This window comes from Cyprinus carpio, chromosome B2 (genome assembly GCF_018340385.1).
Source record: "Cyprinus carpio isolate SPL01 chromosome B2, ASM1834038v1, whole genome shotgun sequence".
Classification (NCBI taxonomy): Eukaryota; Metazoa; Chordata; class Actinopteri; order Cypriniformes; family Cyprinidae; genus Cyprinus; species Cyprinus carpio.
This window is the reverse complement of record NC_056598.1, coordinates 8,909,505-8,926,629: the sequence shown is the minus strand read 5'-3', so window position 1 is coordinate 8,926,629 and position 17,125 is coordinate 8,909,505. Positions and strand designations below refer to the sequence as shown.

General features: G+C 33.7%; 1 protein-coding gene across 2 annotated transcripts; it reads right to left on the bottom strand.

Moving 5' to 3' along the window:
- Positions 1–12: 12 nt before the first annotated feature.
- On the bottom strand, positions 13–16,719 carry evi5a (ecotropic viral integration site 5a). Of its 2 annotated transcripts, XM_042719252.1 has the most exons (18): positions 16,397–16,719; positions 16,084–16,181; positions 15,678–15,805; positions 14,291–14,444; positions 13,997–14,218; positions 13,832–13,906; positions 13,618–13,743; positions 12,761–12,904; positions 12,179–12,268; positions 11,948–12,039; positions 11,797–11,857; positions 11,616–11,669; positions 11,404–11,523; positions 10,633–10,770; positions 10,392–10,541; positions 6,823–6,969; positions 5,458–5,541; positions 13–850 (listed from the first exon to the last, which is right to left on the bottom strand). In XM_042719252.1, the coding sequence occupies exons 3-18, from the start codon at positions 15,767–15,769 to the stop codon at positions 761–763; spliced, it is 1,839 nt and encodes a 612-aa protein (XP_042575186.1). In that variant the 5' UTR covers positions 15,770–15,805; positions 16,084–16,181; positions 16,397–16,719; the 3' UTR covers positions 13–760. The 2 variants fall into 2 exon arrangements, with proteins under 2 accessions (XP_042575186.1, XP_042575187.1); XM_042719253.1 differs by lacking the exons at positions 13–850; positions 5,458–5,541; positions 16,397–16,719 and having other exon boundaries at positions 6,854–6,969; positions 10,362–10,541; positions 16,084–16,390.
- Positions 16,720–17,125: the final 406 nt, after the last annotated feature.

Below are 17,125 nucleotides of genomic sequence, written 5' to 3'. Positions count from 1 at the left end.
AATGAAAATACATTTTGTAGGTTTGAGAAATATGTTTTATTAATATCAAGAAAGTACAATAAGAAAATAAAGAGAAAATAATAAAAGAAAAGCCAGATTAAAATGATTAAATAATCTTATATTATTATCACTATACCATTGATCATAGTACACAGTGTGAAAATTATTTAAAAATGAACTGAACTGATATTTCCATAGTAGTGCTGTTTACTGCATATTGATTTATTTACTTACATTGATATAAAGTTTACAAAATCCCTATACATTTGAAACTGCGGAGAGAAAACCTGGAGGCTAAAACATTATAAACTCCAGTGACACTGGGTCAAATACAGATTAATTTGGCTGAAATCACTGTTGTTCAATCAGTTGGATTTTCTGTACAGGTATCCAGTATTAAGATATTTGTGGCTGACCAAGACTAAAACCTCTTTTATAGTGTGACAGTACTAAGTGTTTTGTGATGTTTACTTGAATGTTAGATCTAAGACATTTAACAACCTTTTTATTTTTTTTATTTTGGGGTAAGAATGAGAAATCTTGCTGTCACTTTCAAGTGTTAATGGCAAAACTGTCACAGTGTGTCTCTTCTCATGACACTTAAAGTGTTGCAGCATGTTTAACAGCTGGGGCTGTGAAGACTCTCTCATAGTAGCCACTGGAGCTGTGGGTAGCGCTCTTAATAGAACATCTTCAGTGTCTCACCGGATGGCGTGCTTCTGGAGACAGGATGACGGGACGTTAGGGCAGTTGTCCATTTTTAGGTGTCATTGTGCTTCAGAGAGGTGGATGTGGAAGGCCTCGGTGTGGGTTGAGAAAATGACGTAGTGTGTTTGGAGAGGCTTTGAATCTGTAAAGAATTAGATCAATCCTGTATTACACAAAGACTACATCATCATATTGATTGAAAACATTGTACAGAACCTAACAATTAAGGGCTGATTATATTGACACTTAAGCTTTAAAGGGATAATCCATCCAAAATATGGTATCACATAGTCTCAAACCTGTATGACTTTCTTTCTTCTGCAGAACACAAAATATTTTCTCTTGTGTTGCACAGAAGGAAAAAGTCATACAGATCTGGAATGACATGAGGGTGAGTAAATGATGACAGAATTTTCATTTTTTTAGGTGAACTATCCCTTTAAGGCACACAGCACTAATGTTTCTACACTGACATATGCATATGCAGAATTACCACAATTAACCACAATTGTCACACTAAGTGAAAAAGATGTCTCACATATTTAGGCAAAAAAAAAAAAATTCATCTTGCCTTTGATAGGTCTATTAATTCTTAATATTCTGTTACAGGCCTAGTAATAGATTTAGCGTGTCTTTGCAGATAGCATAGTGACATCAGATATTTGCATTCACTGTCTTAGAGATCGGTTTTGTTGAATATATAGTAAAGTGTATTTTTTAACAAAAATAATAATGGGATGAATAATTATTCTAATTTAAATGCATTTTAAAAATATTGATTTGTTTTTATTTTAATTTTATTTATGTATATATTATCCATTATTTTTTTAATTATATTTTAAAATTAAAATGAATTCGAATGAATTATGTATTCAAATTTATTTAAACATTTAAACATGTTTTTAATATTCTGCTACTGTGGTCTGCTAAGAATTGATGTTATGATGAAAGTCCAACTCATTTGTCCGCTGTCTTCAGTCCTTCAAGACTAAAGCTAATAGCAGGATAAAGAGCAAATGCGAAGTCAAAGTACAGACACAGCCTATCTCTCACAGCGCAGCACAGAGTGTAAACGTGACAAACCTTCTCTTCCTCACATCAAGAACAGGAAACCAAAGAGCGACTTGAACAGACACTATGACTGCAGCAATAGGTCAATACTTCTGAAACACTGACGTATTTTTTTCTTTCTCTGCTTTCTTCTAAGGCAGAGACTTTCTGCATCTCTTTAGGGAGTACGTGATTGAAATAGCTGCATAAAGTAGCAGTGATAATGGTTTGAGGTTTCAAGGTTCTGAGAGCATTCGCTTTTATGAGAAGAAAGAATGAGACGTATACAAGCTTTCACGACCACAATGTTATTTCTAAATTTGAGACTACAGCTCAACCAGAGAGCAATCAGAGATGGCGCATGGCTTAGCAGCTCTTTAAATAAGGAGACACTGATCATAGCCACACACATCTCTCAATTCCAAACCACGCATGTGGGAATTAACAATGAGAATGCATACATTTATTTTGCTGTTTTAAACACAATAGCCTTATATTTCTACATCAGTACAGACTGATATACGAAATTCTAGCTATCACACAATCTCCCAAAGAGTTTTGACTACAACATTTATGAGCTAAACACAATGCTATCAGTAACAAACCAGATTATGAGAATCCGTCTAATTTAATCAGACTGGCTCCCCTTGCCACCGAAACCACAGAAAATCAGTCAGCAAGCAGAAGGCGTTTAGGGGCTCTCACACCTACAGGCTATCTGATAGTGGCAGTTTCTCACCAGACCTCAAACCACTGACAGTGTTTCTGTTCGCTACAGATAGGGAAGAGTAGGAAACATCATGGGCATATTTATGCATTAGAATCAAAACTACAGGAAAGTTTCTCTCTGTAAAATCAAACTTGTTCATATATTGGGGAAAAAAATATCCATCTAGGAATTAAACAATTTATTGGTTTTAAAAGATCCCTAAGAAATGTGTGTGTGTGTGTGTGTGTGTGTGTGTGTGTGTGTGTGTGTGTGTGTGTGTGTGTGTGTACCTGATATGGGGACCAAACAAGGATAGTAATACCAGTAAATTTTGAGGAAAATCATGGGGACATTTTGAGGAAACAAGCTTATAAATCATACAGAATGAAGGTTTTTGAAACTCTAAAAATGTATTTTCAATTTTTCATTTTTTTTCCAAATAATAAAAAAAGATGTAAAAATATGTAATATTTATTAACATATTTAATATTTCAATATTTTGTATTATTTTAATAGAAACTATAAAAATAATGCAATAGAATATAAATAATATTTTTTAATATTGTCCACTTTTAGGACTGAATTTTATTGCTAAATATGAAGGCACTATAAACAGATAATAAATGCAAGTGACATTTGCAAATAAAGTATATGAAATGAAATGCAGCCTGAAGTGTTCAAGCCAAGTAGTCCAAATTTAAAAAAGGATTTTATTCAAGTAAAATTAATATATTTTATTTGAAAATATTCTAGATAATACTGATGTTGTTTTGACGTTGCTTTTATTAGAAAAAGATGTAGGTTTCAATCTGCAGGCTGCAGTTTTTTACATCATAAAAGGGGTTAGAAATCTGTGTATTAATACAAACAAAGGGATTTTTTTCTATGTGTGGAATCACAAACTAAAACTACCAGAACTGATGATTCATCCATATATGTTAGCTGCAGACTTATTGTTTGTCACATCATGGCTTTATTCTCTTCTTGTTGCTCCATGTGAACAGCAGTTTATCTCACTAGCACCTTTTTGACAATGCTATGTGGCAAGACAATAATGAACCAGGCAGCACGGTTAACCGGTTACAATGGGAGGAGGTCTTCCGTTATCTTTGTAATCAGCTATGCTCATCGTGAACCTGCACGCCGGGGTTTCTGGTTGTAAATCTACTGAACAGTGGGGTGCTACAAATCACATGGAGGCAGACGCGTTGAGAGGTGCTAAGAGTTTCCTGGCCATTGTGTGGCTATCTGAGAAAATGTTCTCTCAATAAGGAGAAGTTTGGCTCCACAACATGTGTGCGTGATCATGGCTCTGATGGCTTATTGTGACACGTGTATTTGACTAATTTCATTTCATGTCAGAAGTTTCGTTTTCGTTCCCCTGTGCCTTGATGTGCTGCAGTACCTAGCATTAGCATGCTCATATGTGTATTAGCTTCACTAAGTAGCTTCTGACACAGTAACACAGAGTCTAATAGTAATCTGCAGTTTTACTGGAAGATTTAGTTGTTGGGGTCACCACCTTGGCTTGACAAGATGTGTAAAACGTGGCTAACAAGTGACAATCAAAATTTAGAAAATCTTTATGTCTCATAATAATCTGCAGTTGTATTTCCTTGCTTAAAGTCATGATGAAATTAAAATTCACCATCTATTTTGTAACTGCATGTTATCTGGAAGTAAGTTATTTTCTGTAAATGTGTGAGACTTTCACTTTAATAAGCACAATAGGCAAATAATAATAACAGTGCAGTAAACTGTAAAACTATTTGAACTACAAACCAGTGTGTTTAAGATTATAAGGATAAATTAAAATAATATAACAAATACCAGTTTGCAATATCATGCAGCATAACAGACTGGATTTGTACACGTAAAATAACTGAATGGGTGATATATATATATATTTTTTGTTCTTCTCTTTTTCCTCGTAAAATGTTATTACTTCAATAGAAATAACCAAGTCCTCACTCTACATTGTTTCTTTTACAATAATGTTTAGGCCCATTCATGCCAAGAACGATAAATAGAAAGTTGACTATTATGATAACTTTATTATCGTCCACCCCAACAAATGTTTTTATAAGGTTCTATTGTCCACTGTTTTACATTCTTGTGCTCTTTAATGTTGAGTATTCTGACTGGGTGTCAATGTTTCTATCATTCATCAGTTGGTAAGTTGGTAAAAATGTTCTGAAAGTGATTCAGACTATATTGTTCCTCTGTGTTGGATTTTTCTATTCTCATAGAATTGGAAGGATTATTAAAACTTTATAGTTAGCTTTTTAGTTATCGTCTTTGGTTTGAACAGGCCTTCACGCTCAGATGTTCATCACAATACTGAAAAAAAAGCTGTCGCTACTTCTGTATCATCACAACTTTAAACAATCAAAAGGCATAACATTCAGTCATTAATTACTCATCGTCATGTCATTCTGAGCCTGACGTTGGTTCATCTTCAAAAAAAAAAAAAAAAAAAAAACTCATATAAGGATTTTTAATGAAACCTGAGAAATTTCTGTCCCTCCACTAAAAGTCGAATTTCTTTCAAAAGTTGATTTTTCAAAAAGTTCATAAAGACATTGCAACAGTAATCCATATTAATTTAAGTGGTTTAATCCAAGTCTTTTGATCACTTTTTATGATGAACAGATTTAATATTTTAACATATAAACACTGATCAACACACATACATTTAGCACATAACAGAAGCATAACCATACTTGCTTGACTTGCATACATGAAAGCAAACCTCATTAAGGGTGAGTACTAATAAGTCATTTTAATTTTGGGATGATTTAACCCTTTAATGACAGTCTTTTACTTTTCATTTGTGAATTAGCTAAAATGGCTGAAAATACTTATTGTCCAATCTCTCATGAGCAAAACTGACTTTCAGTCTGTGAAGCTATGGATAAGTACACTGCTGGGCCTATTGAAGTGTAAAAAGCGAAACTGATGTGCCATGAAATGCAAAAGGTCAAACATACTTGAATTTGTAACTCTGTGATCTGCTTTTGAAGAACTGCAATGATGGTCAAGTTTGCTGCTTCTTTGTCCTGCTTTTCTTTTCGCTGGGGAAAAGGTAAACACCTTTTAAATTCACTGAAGCACAGCAAATGAAGTCACAATATGAGTAGTAAAGTTACATTCAGTGTTTCAAAATTAGACAACTCATCTGAATCTTTTTGTCTAACACCATTGCACCAGACTATCCCATAGGGTGCAGAACTCTTTTGCATTGACATTAATGCAAGCAATTGTCTGTTTCACATCATTGTAAAGTGAGATACAGTGTTGGCATTTTCTTGCAAAATCACTTCTGCATAAAAGAGCTGATAGACAAGTGCAATGCGGAGGCTTGGTCTGAGTGTGTAAACTACGCCAGCATCTGAAGATTTGGCCAGCAGAGTGAGAAAGATGTTATCATAGATCTGCTTCTAGAAAAGCAGAAGATACTGGTTCCCTCAAAGCTGTTTGGGTGATCAACAGACAGGCCACTCTTGCACATGTGTGTCATATGTCATGTGTGATGAATAAATGGAACAGTCGCTGATCTGAGTTTTACAAATGAACTGTGTTTTTGGACTGTGATTAGAGCTCATGGAAAAGGCTTGTATTATGTGAGGTGCTTTCATTTCCTCTGTCAGTGACTGTCAGTCAGAGAATGAGTTAAAGGAATATTCCGGGTTGCTAGTTATATGCACTTTGGCATAATATTAAGTATCACAAAAATCACAAAACAAATTTGGTTACTTACAATGGAAATAAATAAAGCTAATATTTGGAGGTTTTAAAAGCAGAAATGTGTAAAATTCCATAAAAGCACTTACATTAATTCTTCTGTTTAAAATTGGGTTTTATTTGACTGTAAACTGTTTAAATCATATTTTAGTGTTCATGGCATTGTGTTGTCATGGTCACAAAGTTTTAAAATTTAATATAACTTTAATATAATGGAACAAAGTTATTTCACACCGGAATCATGTTAATGGTCATATTGTTTACGTCTTGTGGCTGTACTATTGAAACAGTGTTTTAGCATTTTAACATGTACGAATTGGCCCTATTCATTTCAAAGTGCCTCACTGTAACCCAGATTTTTGCTTTTATGAAGAAAAATATAGACGATTGGGAATCACTTTTTGTGGTTTCATGCCACAAATGCTGTCGACTACGCTTATCTTGTGCTCAAACTAAAATGTTCCTTTAAGGGGTGATTGAGAGAAATTTAATGATGCTCTTTGTACAGACCAGGATTAATTTAGCCTGAAGGAAGTCAGCAAGGGTAAATGACACTGTAATTAGACACCTCCAGACTGTCAAATAGCAGATGATGTCAGGTGTGGTGTTACCTTGTATTGAACAGTTGAAAACTGCCGTCTGCTCTGTTGTAATTGGCTACACAGATCTTGGTTCTGAGATGTCAGCTCCTGTAGATGATCTTGCTGGCTTTTTATGTGCGCTTCAATTCGTCTTAACTGGTTACTGTAAATTTTGTTCTGTAGTGAGAAGAGAACTATTAAAATAAGAGGATTGAATTTTAGGTCACATTAACAACAACAACCACATGTCAGGACATAGTTTAGCATAGATTTTCAGTACTAACAGTAAGTGATTTCAGTTTGTCAGAATCTGATTTAGGTGTCCTGTCTTTCACACCGTAGACATTTCTAGACATCTTTGTAATGTTTCCCAATTAGAGATAAGAATCATTTTGAAATCTCAGGATGTTTCATCATGATGCAATGACGTTGACAAATTCTCCAGTTGGTAAACGAAATATGTATGCATTTGAATAAAAATACACAAATCATAATTAATCAAATAAACAAATCATAATGAACATAATTACCAAAAAATTATAAGGGGGTTTTCCCTAAAAAAAGTTTCAGAAAAGAAGACAAATACTGAAATACTGAAATGCAGTAGGCCTTAATCAAATGCAATTAAAATAATAAATGATTATGATGTGAAGAAAAAAGTTTTAAATAACTTTATTATATATTAAACTAAATAATATTATTCATCACATATTACAATAATATTACATATTATTTAATATTATATAATATGCGTCAGCAAGCAAAGTCACATTTTTCATTTTCCTAATAATCATTGTGGTGTAAGATTAACTTTTACAATTTTCACTTATAATAAAGTAGCCTACATTTCACTAATAATTAGGCCTATAGAAAGGGTAAGTAACATTGATTTCAATATAAAATTCATAACATTAGAAAAATTAATACAGGAAACTAATTAATACATTTCACACTTGAAACTTATTAGAGCCCATGGTTTTCCAGCATAATGATCAATCCATAAGTTGGTTATTTCTGTTGAAATTCTCCAAAATATTTTTGGTTCATTGTTTCATAATGTAGCCTATTTTTACAATAAAGTTTTTTTTTTTAATTCTGTATATATTATATATATATATATATATATATATATATATATATATATATATATATATATATATATATATATATATACAATCATGGCCAAAAATATCGGCACCCTTGGTAAATATGATCAAAGAAGGCTGTGAAAATTAATCTTCATTATTAATCCTTTTGATCTTTTATTTAAAAAATTCACAAAAATCTAACATTTTATTGTTTAATAAGAATTTAAAATGTTGGGATGTGTGGTTATGTAATAAATGTTTTTCTCTAATACACATTGGCCACAGTTAATGGCACCCTTTTATTCAATACTTTTTGAAACCTTTATTTGATAGTTTAACAGCTCTAAATTTTCTCCTATAATGCTTGAATGAGGTTAGAGAACACCTGACAAGAGATCAGAGACCATTCCTTCATCCAGAATCACTCCAGACCCTTTATATTCCCAGTTCCATGTTGGTGGTGCTTCTCTTCAGTTCACCACACTAATTTTCTATAGGGTTCAGGTCAGAGGACTGGAATGGCCATAGCAGAAGCTTGGTTTTGTGCTCAGTAACCCATTTTTGTGTTGTTTTTGAGGTTTGTGTTTGGGTTATTGTAGAGTTGGAAGATCCAAACATGGCCCATTCTAAGATTTCTATCAGAGTCAGTCACTTATTGATTTTTTTATCTGTTGGTATTTAATAGAATCCATGATGCTATGTGTCTAAACAAGACATCCAGGACCTCCAGCAGAAATATAGGCTCACAACATCAAAAATACAGCAGTATATTTCATAGTACACATTGGGTACTTTTTATCCCTGTGTTCACCAAACCCATCGTGAGTGTTTGCTGCTAAAAAAGCTCATTTTTTTAGTTTCATCTGACTATAGAAGCCAGTCCCATTTGAAGTTCCAGTCGTGTCTGATAACTGAATATGCTGGAGTTTGTTTTTGGATGAGCTAGGAGAATTTTTCTTGAAACCCTCCCAAACAACATGTGGTGATGTAGGAGCTGTTTGACAATTTTTTTTAAGGTTTTCTGACCCCGAGACTCAACTATTTTCTGCAATTCTACAGCTGTGATCCTTGGAGAGTCTTTAGCCGTGCACTCAAACTCTCCTTTTCACCATGCATTAGGACGATATAGACACACGTCCTCTTCCAGGCAGTTTTGTAACATTTTATGTTGATTGGAAATTCTTAATTATTGCCCTGATGGTGGAAATGGGTATTTTCACTGCTCTAGCTCTTTTCTTAAAGCCACTTCACTAATTTGTGAAGCTCAATTATCTTTTGCTGCACATCAGAAATATATTCTTTGTTTTTTTTCTCATTTTGATGGATGTTTAAGAGAATTTGGGCTTTGTTATCCCTCCTCTTTATATTTCTGTGAAACAGGAAGCCATGGCTGGATAATTACATGTTCATAATCATGCTGGAGTGCTCAAAATTGTGAATATGAATGGGAATATACTTCAGAGATATTTTACTCATAAGAATTTCTAGGGGTGCCAATAATTGTGTCCAACATGTATTTGAGAAAAAACATTTATTTCATAATGATATTTCCCCCCATTTTAAATTCTTATTATCCAATGAAAGGATATATTTTTGTGAATTTTTTAAATAAAAGATCAAAAGGATTAACAATGCAGATGAATTTTCACAGCCTTCTTTGATCATATTTACCAAGGGTGCAGATATTTTTGGCCATGACTATACATATATATATATATATATATATATATATATATATATATATATATATATATATATATATATATATATAGTGTCATAATTTAATTTTGAACATTACGGCACGAAATGAATGTCAATATTATAAATAAATCTGATTCGAAGCTTACATTTTTCGAATTACTGGCTGTGTTAAAGTTAACCGTTTAAAAGCTCAAAGACTGATTGCGGCAATTTCTTCGTTTCTCTTTTTCCTCTATTTTCGGAAAGATAAAGGCAACAAATACAGTAAAAAGACTGTACGCCGTCATCCTCTCTCTATCACGCAGAACGACTGAAGCGAAACGGATTGCGCGATTCACACAGCGCTGCTGCCTTGATCTGCGTCGTGTCCTCAGCGGCTCGTGATGATCAGTGCGCGCACCAATGGTTTGTTCAAGCAACGCAACTAGCGCGGTTTAATTCCCACACTTTAATGGTATTTATAGCTTCTGAGAAAGAATTATCTCAACTTGCAGATCTGTATGCAAGTGAGAAAGAGACCTTTATTGGTTTATTGGAGAGACTCAAATTTTAATCTAGGCCAGGCTTTAGTTATTCACGTCTCAGTGATTATCCCCGTGCACGCGTGCAAATGCAAGAGTGTCATAGATTGTTATATATTTTTATAATTTTTATGCATTTAATATTATAGTGTATTTAAGTGTCAAATTTTTACTTAAAACCAGTTCCAGGAGTAAGCGATCAGAACTAAGCGTTCATTGCTCTTCTATCCCACATACTGCAGTGCATAAAGCTGTATACCAGCAGATATTATCAGCTGAGGGTTTTAACCTCTGTCTGCAGCTTCGTCAGTCTGTGGCGGCTCTCTTTAAGCGCAGCTTGAGTGAGTGTTTCCTTTAGTCTTGTGCTTAACAGCTCCACCTGCAGATCATTTTGTGCGCTGCTGACCTTTTGCTGACCTCCGCAATGCACCTGCTGCCTCTGTGAGAGAGACAGTGAGGTTTTGATAACCCTTACTTATGGTATGTTGAACACTGAATATCTTCTTTTCTCTACCCCCATGCAAAGTTACCTGCCATTTCTCCTCTAGGTCTTTAATGTGGTGTTTTAGCAATTTGAGTTCAGTAAGTGCCTCTGCTTCCTGCAATCTACAGCAGATCAGCTCCTTCTGCAGATACATCACACTGTCCTCATTAGACACAGCGCTGCTCTACAACACAGACACACACACACACACACACACATTTTTAATTACGGAAGCAACCCCAAACCTATCTAAACATCATTATGTGATGTCTAACATGCTTTAACTCACTATAGCCTATGAATAAACTAAGCATGACCTATTTTTGTAGGACAAAACCTGGAAAAGAGTTAGCATTTGAGTACTTCCGGTTCCATCGTTCTTAAAACAAAAAATTGTTCTGAAATCAATCATGCTTTCGAAAACTATTCCAACTTAACCTCTCAGGGATTTTATTTTATTTTTTAAAATAAAGACTGAAAGAGCTTAGCGATGGTGACATTTAGATTTTTACTTCCGACGACTGTATTTAGGCTTCAAATCAATTATTGTTGTGTTTATTTGTGAAGACTATCACAATTAACAAAATGTGTAAGGAATCATAAACTTTTGTTGGATGCAAAGCTTATTTTCTGCAGTAAACAAAAATGCAATTAAAAACTCCTGCTGCCTTTTTTGTTTCAGAAACCAGGGTGATGCTAACTTCTGGGTTGGCCTACAATATATGGTCATCACTGCAGTACTCTTAAGACTGCGCTTAATATTTCATATAAATTTATGTAAAACATGTTTGCATGGAAGATTTGACTTCATTTAGACCTCTTCCATCTGCAAGATGTTTGCCTTCATCTCTTTTAAAGCGATTTGTGACCTGGCTGTGTTTAGCCGAGTTTTCTCCAGTTCTTTCTTCAGCTGTGACTCCAGTTTTTCTGAGCACCTCTGGAAGGTCGGCATATGTGGGAGTAAGAGCATGAACATATCTTTAGAAAAAAATCATTAACATTAACATATAGGCACTGCGATACACTTACCTTCTCCAGTAAGGCAAGCCTCTGCTTTAAATGTTTGTTCTCTGAAGAAAGTCCCTTGAGATAAGGCAAGAGAACAAACTAAGCATTTTCTGTGGCTGAAAATGGCTTTGGTTTTGATTCAGAATCTGAAGACCAATTTTTCTGTACTGTTGAGAAATATTATGTGAAGACAAACACTCACATTTAGTTCTTTCCGCTCCTCCAGCTTTTTAGTCTTGATAGATGCATACTCTTGTCTCAATCTAAAACCAATAAAATCAATCATTTTGTTTGCATAGACAATTGGATATGCAAACACAGAACAAGACAAAAATGGAAGGAAAAACACATACTGTTTCATCCTGCTGGGGTTGTATTTTATTTGATATGCTGCTTCAATGATTCCATCAGGATCTGAAGCCCATGATTCCAGATTCTGCAAGCACTGAAAACAACAGAATCACTCTGAAGACCAAGAAAATTCAAAGACATAATGATTGTAAAAACATTTAAAAATCCTTAACGCTAGCAAGTGGTAAATAAGAACTAAACAAAAAATTAGTTTCATTGAGGTGCTCTATTACATTCATCATTCCCTCTACATCAAGCTTGATGAGTTCTGTCTGCTTCATTTGAAGTAAAGCCAAACCAACCCGGAACACGATCTCCAAACCCTACAAACACATGTATATAATCAATGATACTGTCAGTCAAATAATATTTAGATACTGCCATTTTTATTGTTAGGTAAAAGTAAAAATATTAAAAGGTTTTCTGTAATTGAAAATAAAATATAAGATGGAAAAACCTGAATTTAAAAAAGAAAACTTAAACCTAAACTCCGCAGCTACTGATAGAAATAAATAAGATTAAATACTAAAATTATTGTTACAGAATTCACGTTAAACTAAATCTGAAATAAAATCAATTTAAATTGAAATATTAAAAAACTAATTAAAAAAAACATAATTACTGAAACTAAAGTTTAAATTGAATTTATAAAAATAATTGATGATAAATGAAATTATAATAGTATGAAGATTATACTAAAATATCACTGATTGGTTATTTCTTATCTGTTATCTATCAATTTTACATAGAAGTTACATGACATGCAGTGTGAAGTGATGGGTTATGATGAAATCCAGTGACGTGATTAATTGTACCTCACACATGAAGATATCAAAAATCCTAATGGCAGCTGTGATTGGTAAAGATGAGAGGAGGATGTTGAGAAACCAAGAGGAGGAGAACATAGAGGTGTGAAAACCCTGAGTCTGGAAGTGTGAATGAAGCTCAGGAAGTTGGTCCTATCAGAAAGAGAAAAATATTATGAGTGAAGTAAGATGTGTCGCCCCCTTCAGCTACAAAACTGTGTACAGTTTTTATGCTAAACAACATTCTATGTCCAAGGATGTTCTTAGGTCAAATAACAAATATCATATACAATGCAATTCAAAAGGTTCATTTTTTTTTAAGAATTAAAAGATAAATAATGTTATTTTAAAAAGAATCCTGAAAAAAAAAGTTCCAAGAAAAATATTAAGCAACACAAGTGTTTTCAACATTGATAATAATAAGAAATATTTCTTTAGAACTAAATCAGCATATAAGAATTATCCTTCAGCAGGATTGTGTGATATTGACAAACTAGAGTAATGACTGCAGACATTTTTTATATTACATATAAAATATATTTTTTATTTAAAAAAAATATATTTTTAAATATATTTTTATATTACATATAAAATATATTAAGATATCTTTTAGACAAATGTATTCTAATTTCACATTGCTTAGTGGACAACATACAACTGAAAAAAAAAACAGCTAAAAAAAAGCGACAAAGTTCTTTTCAAATGTGCAGTTCTCAGAAATCTGACATTTATCAGGAAATGGAAAGATACTTCAGCAGATCGTTTGTAACATGCTTTATGTGGCTTACTCAGCTCAATGTTTTCGGAAAAGACATTTTACAAATAATCCATGTGCTTTTAAATAGTGCAGAATTATAAATGTTTACCTTAATCATAGCGTCAAACTGGTGAAGGCAGCAGCCGAGTTCAACCATATTGGATCTATACAGATCCCTCATTCTGAAGTCCTTCATTAGCCTCACAAAAATGCAGAAGGCCTCCTCTTCAGCCATCTAAAAGTTGATCATCTCAGTTCATTGACTGGTACTATTGTAGCTACAATTTATAAGTACAATTTCAATTTAAAAAGCCATTCAGTACCTGTGTGAGCAATAGACCTACAATAAACACACTTCCCTGACAGTAGCCAATCTCTCGGTCTAAGATTGAGTAAGCCTGTAATTAAAGCCACAGTGTGTTATCTAAATGCATAATTCCTAAGTTTTTTTCTGTATGATCACAGGTAGATTTTCTCGGATGTCTAACCTTCAGCACATTAAACAGTGGTTTCTGGCAGGTGGCGACCTTGTGAAAGAGTTGGTGTTGAGGGAGGATACGTGTCAGGTCTCTGAGTATCAGCGTCTCAGAGGGAGACGAGCTCTTCAGCAGATCTGAGTACTTCGGTTGCACGGCCACATTCTGAGCATCACACAACAGCTGCCACACAGCAGGCCGCAGGTGAGCAGGGACACCCCTCCTGATCAGCACCTGAGGGAAGAAGGTATGGCGTGATGAGACTGAAATCATGATATGAAACTGGTGGATCAATGGGTTGGTTACCTTGATCTGTCCCACTTTTCTCTTGCACCAGTCATCCCATTCTTTAATGACATTATCCCATATATCATCCTCAAAAGAGAAGGTTTTGGTTGAGGTGGGACTTTGCAGGACCCCGTTCAGAGGGTACAGAGACTTACTGTCAGTCTCAAGCAGCCTGTTGAGAAAAATAGCCTGTTTAGGAGTGTAGATCTGATGTGTACTTCTCAAGTTCATACACCAAACAGAACTGAGTGATTAATTATTAGGGGTGAATGACTTAATCCTTGCCATTATTAAGAACTTTAATTCTTTACAATAATCCAAAAGAAGCCGTGTCGAATTATATAAAAAATTGTATATTTAAAAAATGTAGTAATGTATACATACAGTATTTGAAATACATCTAATAATGTTTATTCTGAATGTGTATGAAAATAAATTAAGCAAATAAATAAATAGCATCATTTTAATAAGAACTATTTTGAAATTTATGATAAACATGAATATATTAAATATACATGAAGTATTTGTAATACATATGATAATGTTGGTTTAATGCTAAATGTCAATGAAATAAATAAACACAAATAAATAGCATACTATTGATAAGTATATTTTGAGATGTAAGATAAATATGAATGATATATGCATGCAGTCTTTAAAATTCTTTTAAAAGAAAGAATGCTGTTTGATGCTGATGCTGTCATTTTAAAAACAACAAATATACTTTTGATAAGTTCTGTTTCAACATGATCAGCATTTAAAATGCATCTAATAATGTTTCATGTTGAATGCCATTCAAAAATAAACAAATAAATAGCATACTGTTAGTAAGCACTATTTTTAAATGTTTGATATACATGAATGTGTGTGTGTACTTGTTTATGCTACATTGTGGGGACCAAATGTCCCCACAAGTATAGTAAAACCTGAAATTTGTGACATTGTGGGGACCGGCCTGCGGTCCCCATGGGGGGGGGGGGGGAAATAAAAAATAGTAAATGATGTTTATATGAGAGTGTAACAATGCAAACAAGTTTTCTGTAAGGGGTGGGTTTAGGTTTAAGGGATTGAAAATATTGTTTGGTCAATATAAAGTAATAGAAGTCTATGAAGAGTCCCCACAATTCACAGAAACAAACGTGTGTGTGTATACTGGTATTCACTACATTATGGGGACCAAATGTCCCCACAAGTATAGTAATACCTGTAAATTTGGGGATTTTTTATTTTTTGGTCCCAATGAGGAAACAAACATATAAATCAAACAGAATTAAAAAAAAAAATTGAAAATGAAAAAAAGTTGGGCACACAGTGTGGAAAAAGAGATGTCTCACTAACCTAATGTGTAACTTTTTAAGTTGTTGTATCGATAGGAAACAGCATGGTATGGGTGTGAAGAAGTTACCTGTTCTGTTCCTCTAGTTTAGCGAGTAACTTCATCTCATCCACACTGAGCTGAGATCCCGTTGAGGGAGACAGAGATGGTGCAGAGTCCATATGTAACACTCAGAGTGAAACAGGACACCTAAGAAACTGAATATCTCTCTCCAATGAGCTAAAACATCATTAAATAACAGAAACACACAAAATACAAAAAAACAAAACCAAAAAAAAAACTGTGCTTGTGGATACATATATATGTATGTATATTTGAGTGTCTATGTATCTGTGAAGATGATGGAATATAAACATATCAGTGCATTGCTTTTTTCATACACATGTATCACAACTAGATTATACTGTATATCATATTTTATGACATTTATATCAGGATCATTGGCCTCATAATAGTGAAAACTAGGATTTCTTACCAGAGTGCAAGAATCTTGGCATTTGGGGGTGCAAATGTCTCCACAAAATCTTTCCTCTGTCAAACTTGTTCCAGTGACAAAAGGTGTTACACCGGGTTCTTCCATACCACAGAGGAAAAAACGAGAAAACAACAAAAGAATCACATGTCGCTTTATAGCAGAGTCTCACACGCTGGTCAAAGTTCCTCAAAATAACAGCTCTGCCAATGACTCAGGAGCTTGTTTTTAAAGTAACTTGACTGAGTGAACAACTTCCTCTTACAACTTCTTTTAATTTTTAGCTGACAAATATGGGTCCCGAGATAACGTTTACCTTCCAAGAGAGTCTGCTGCATTGTTAATCTCATCAAGTGCTGTGTGAGAGAGAGCTGAACAGACAGAGAAGCTACTCTATATGCAGAAAGGAAGTTTTAGGGTCTATAGGACTGTGTGTCAACATTAGGTTGAGTGGCATCTACTTTTTTGCACCACCCTATTTTAAGGAAGTTCACACTGTAGTTGTGGTTTGTTTGCAACCCTGTTTGAACATTTTCACACCACATTTATTCAAACAACTCTTCTAAACACTTTTCAAACTGTGACATTTACTTTAAAATTCTAAACAAGTGTTAACTAATGTGTGTTCATTTGTTTTATTGTCTATTTAGTCTGTATTTATTCTATATGTATTTATTAATTATATTATATTGTTAATTGCAACTTGTGAATACTTAACAAGAATAAGTGCATTTCACTATGATATCCTGTACATTTCAAAGACACATTAAAAAAACGAAATCTTGTGAACAAGTAGTACACTTTAGCATACTTTTAAAAATAGTCTATGTATTATGGAAATATAAGTGTGAAATAAATGTAATGTTAATTGTTAATTGCATGTTAATTGCAGTTAAATGACAAATACATTATATTAAATGCAATTAGCTGAACTTTCTGACCTGATTTCATTGTTAGTGTAATTTCATAATAACTTATAGTGTTGAAATATGGTTAAAGTGTACTGTTAAATGTACTGAAATTTATGGTAAACCGAAATATACTT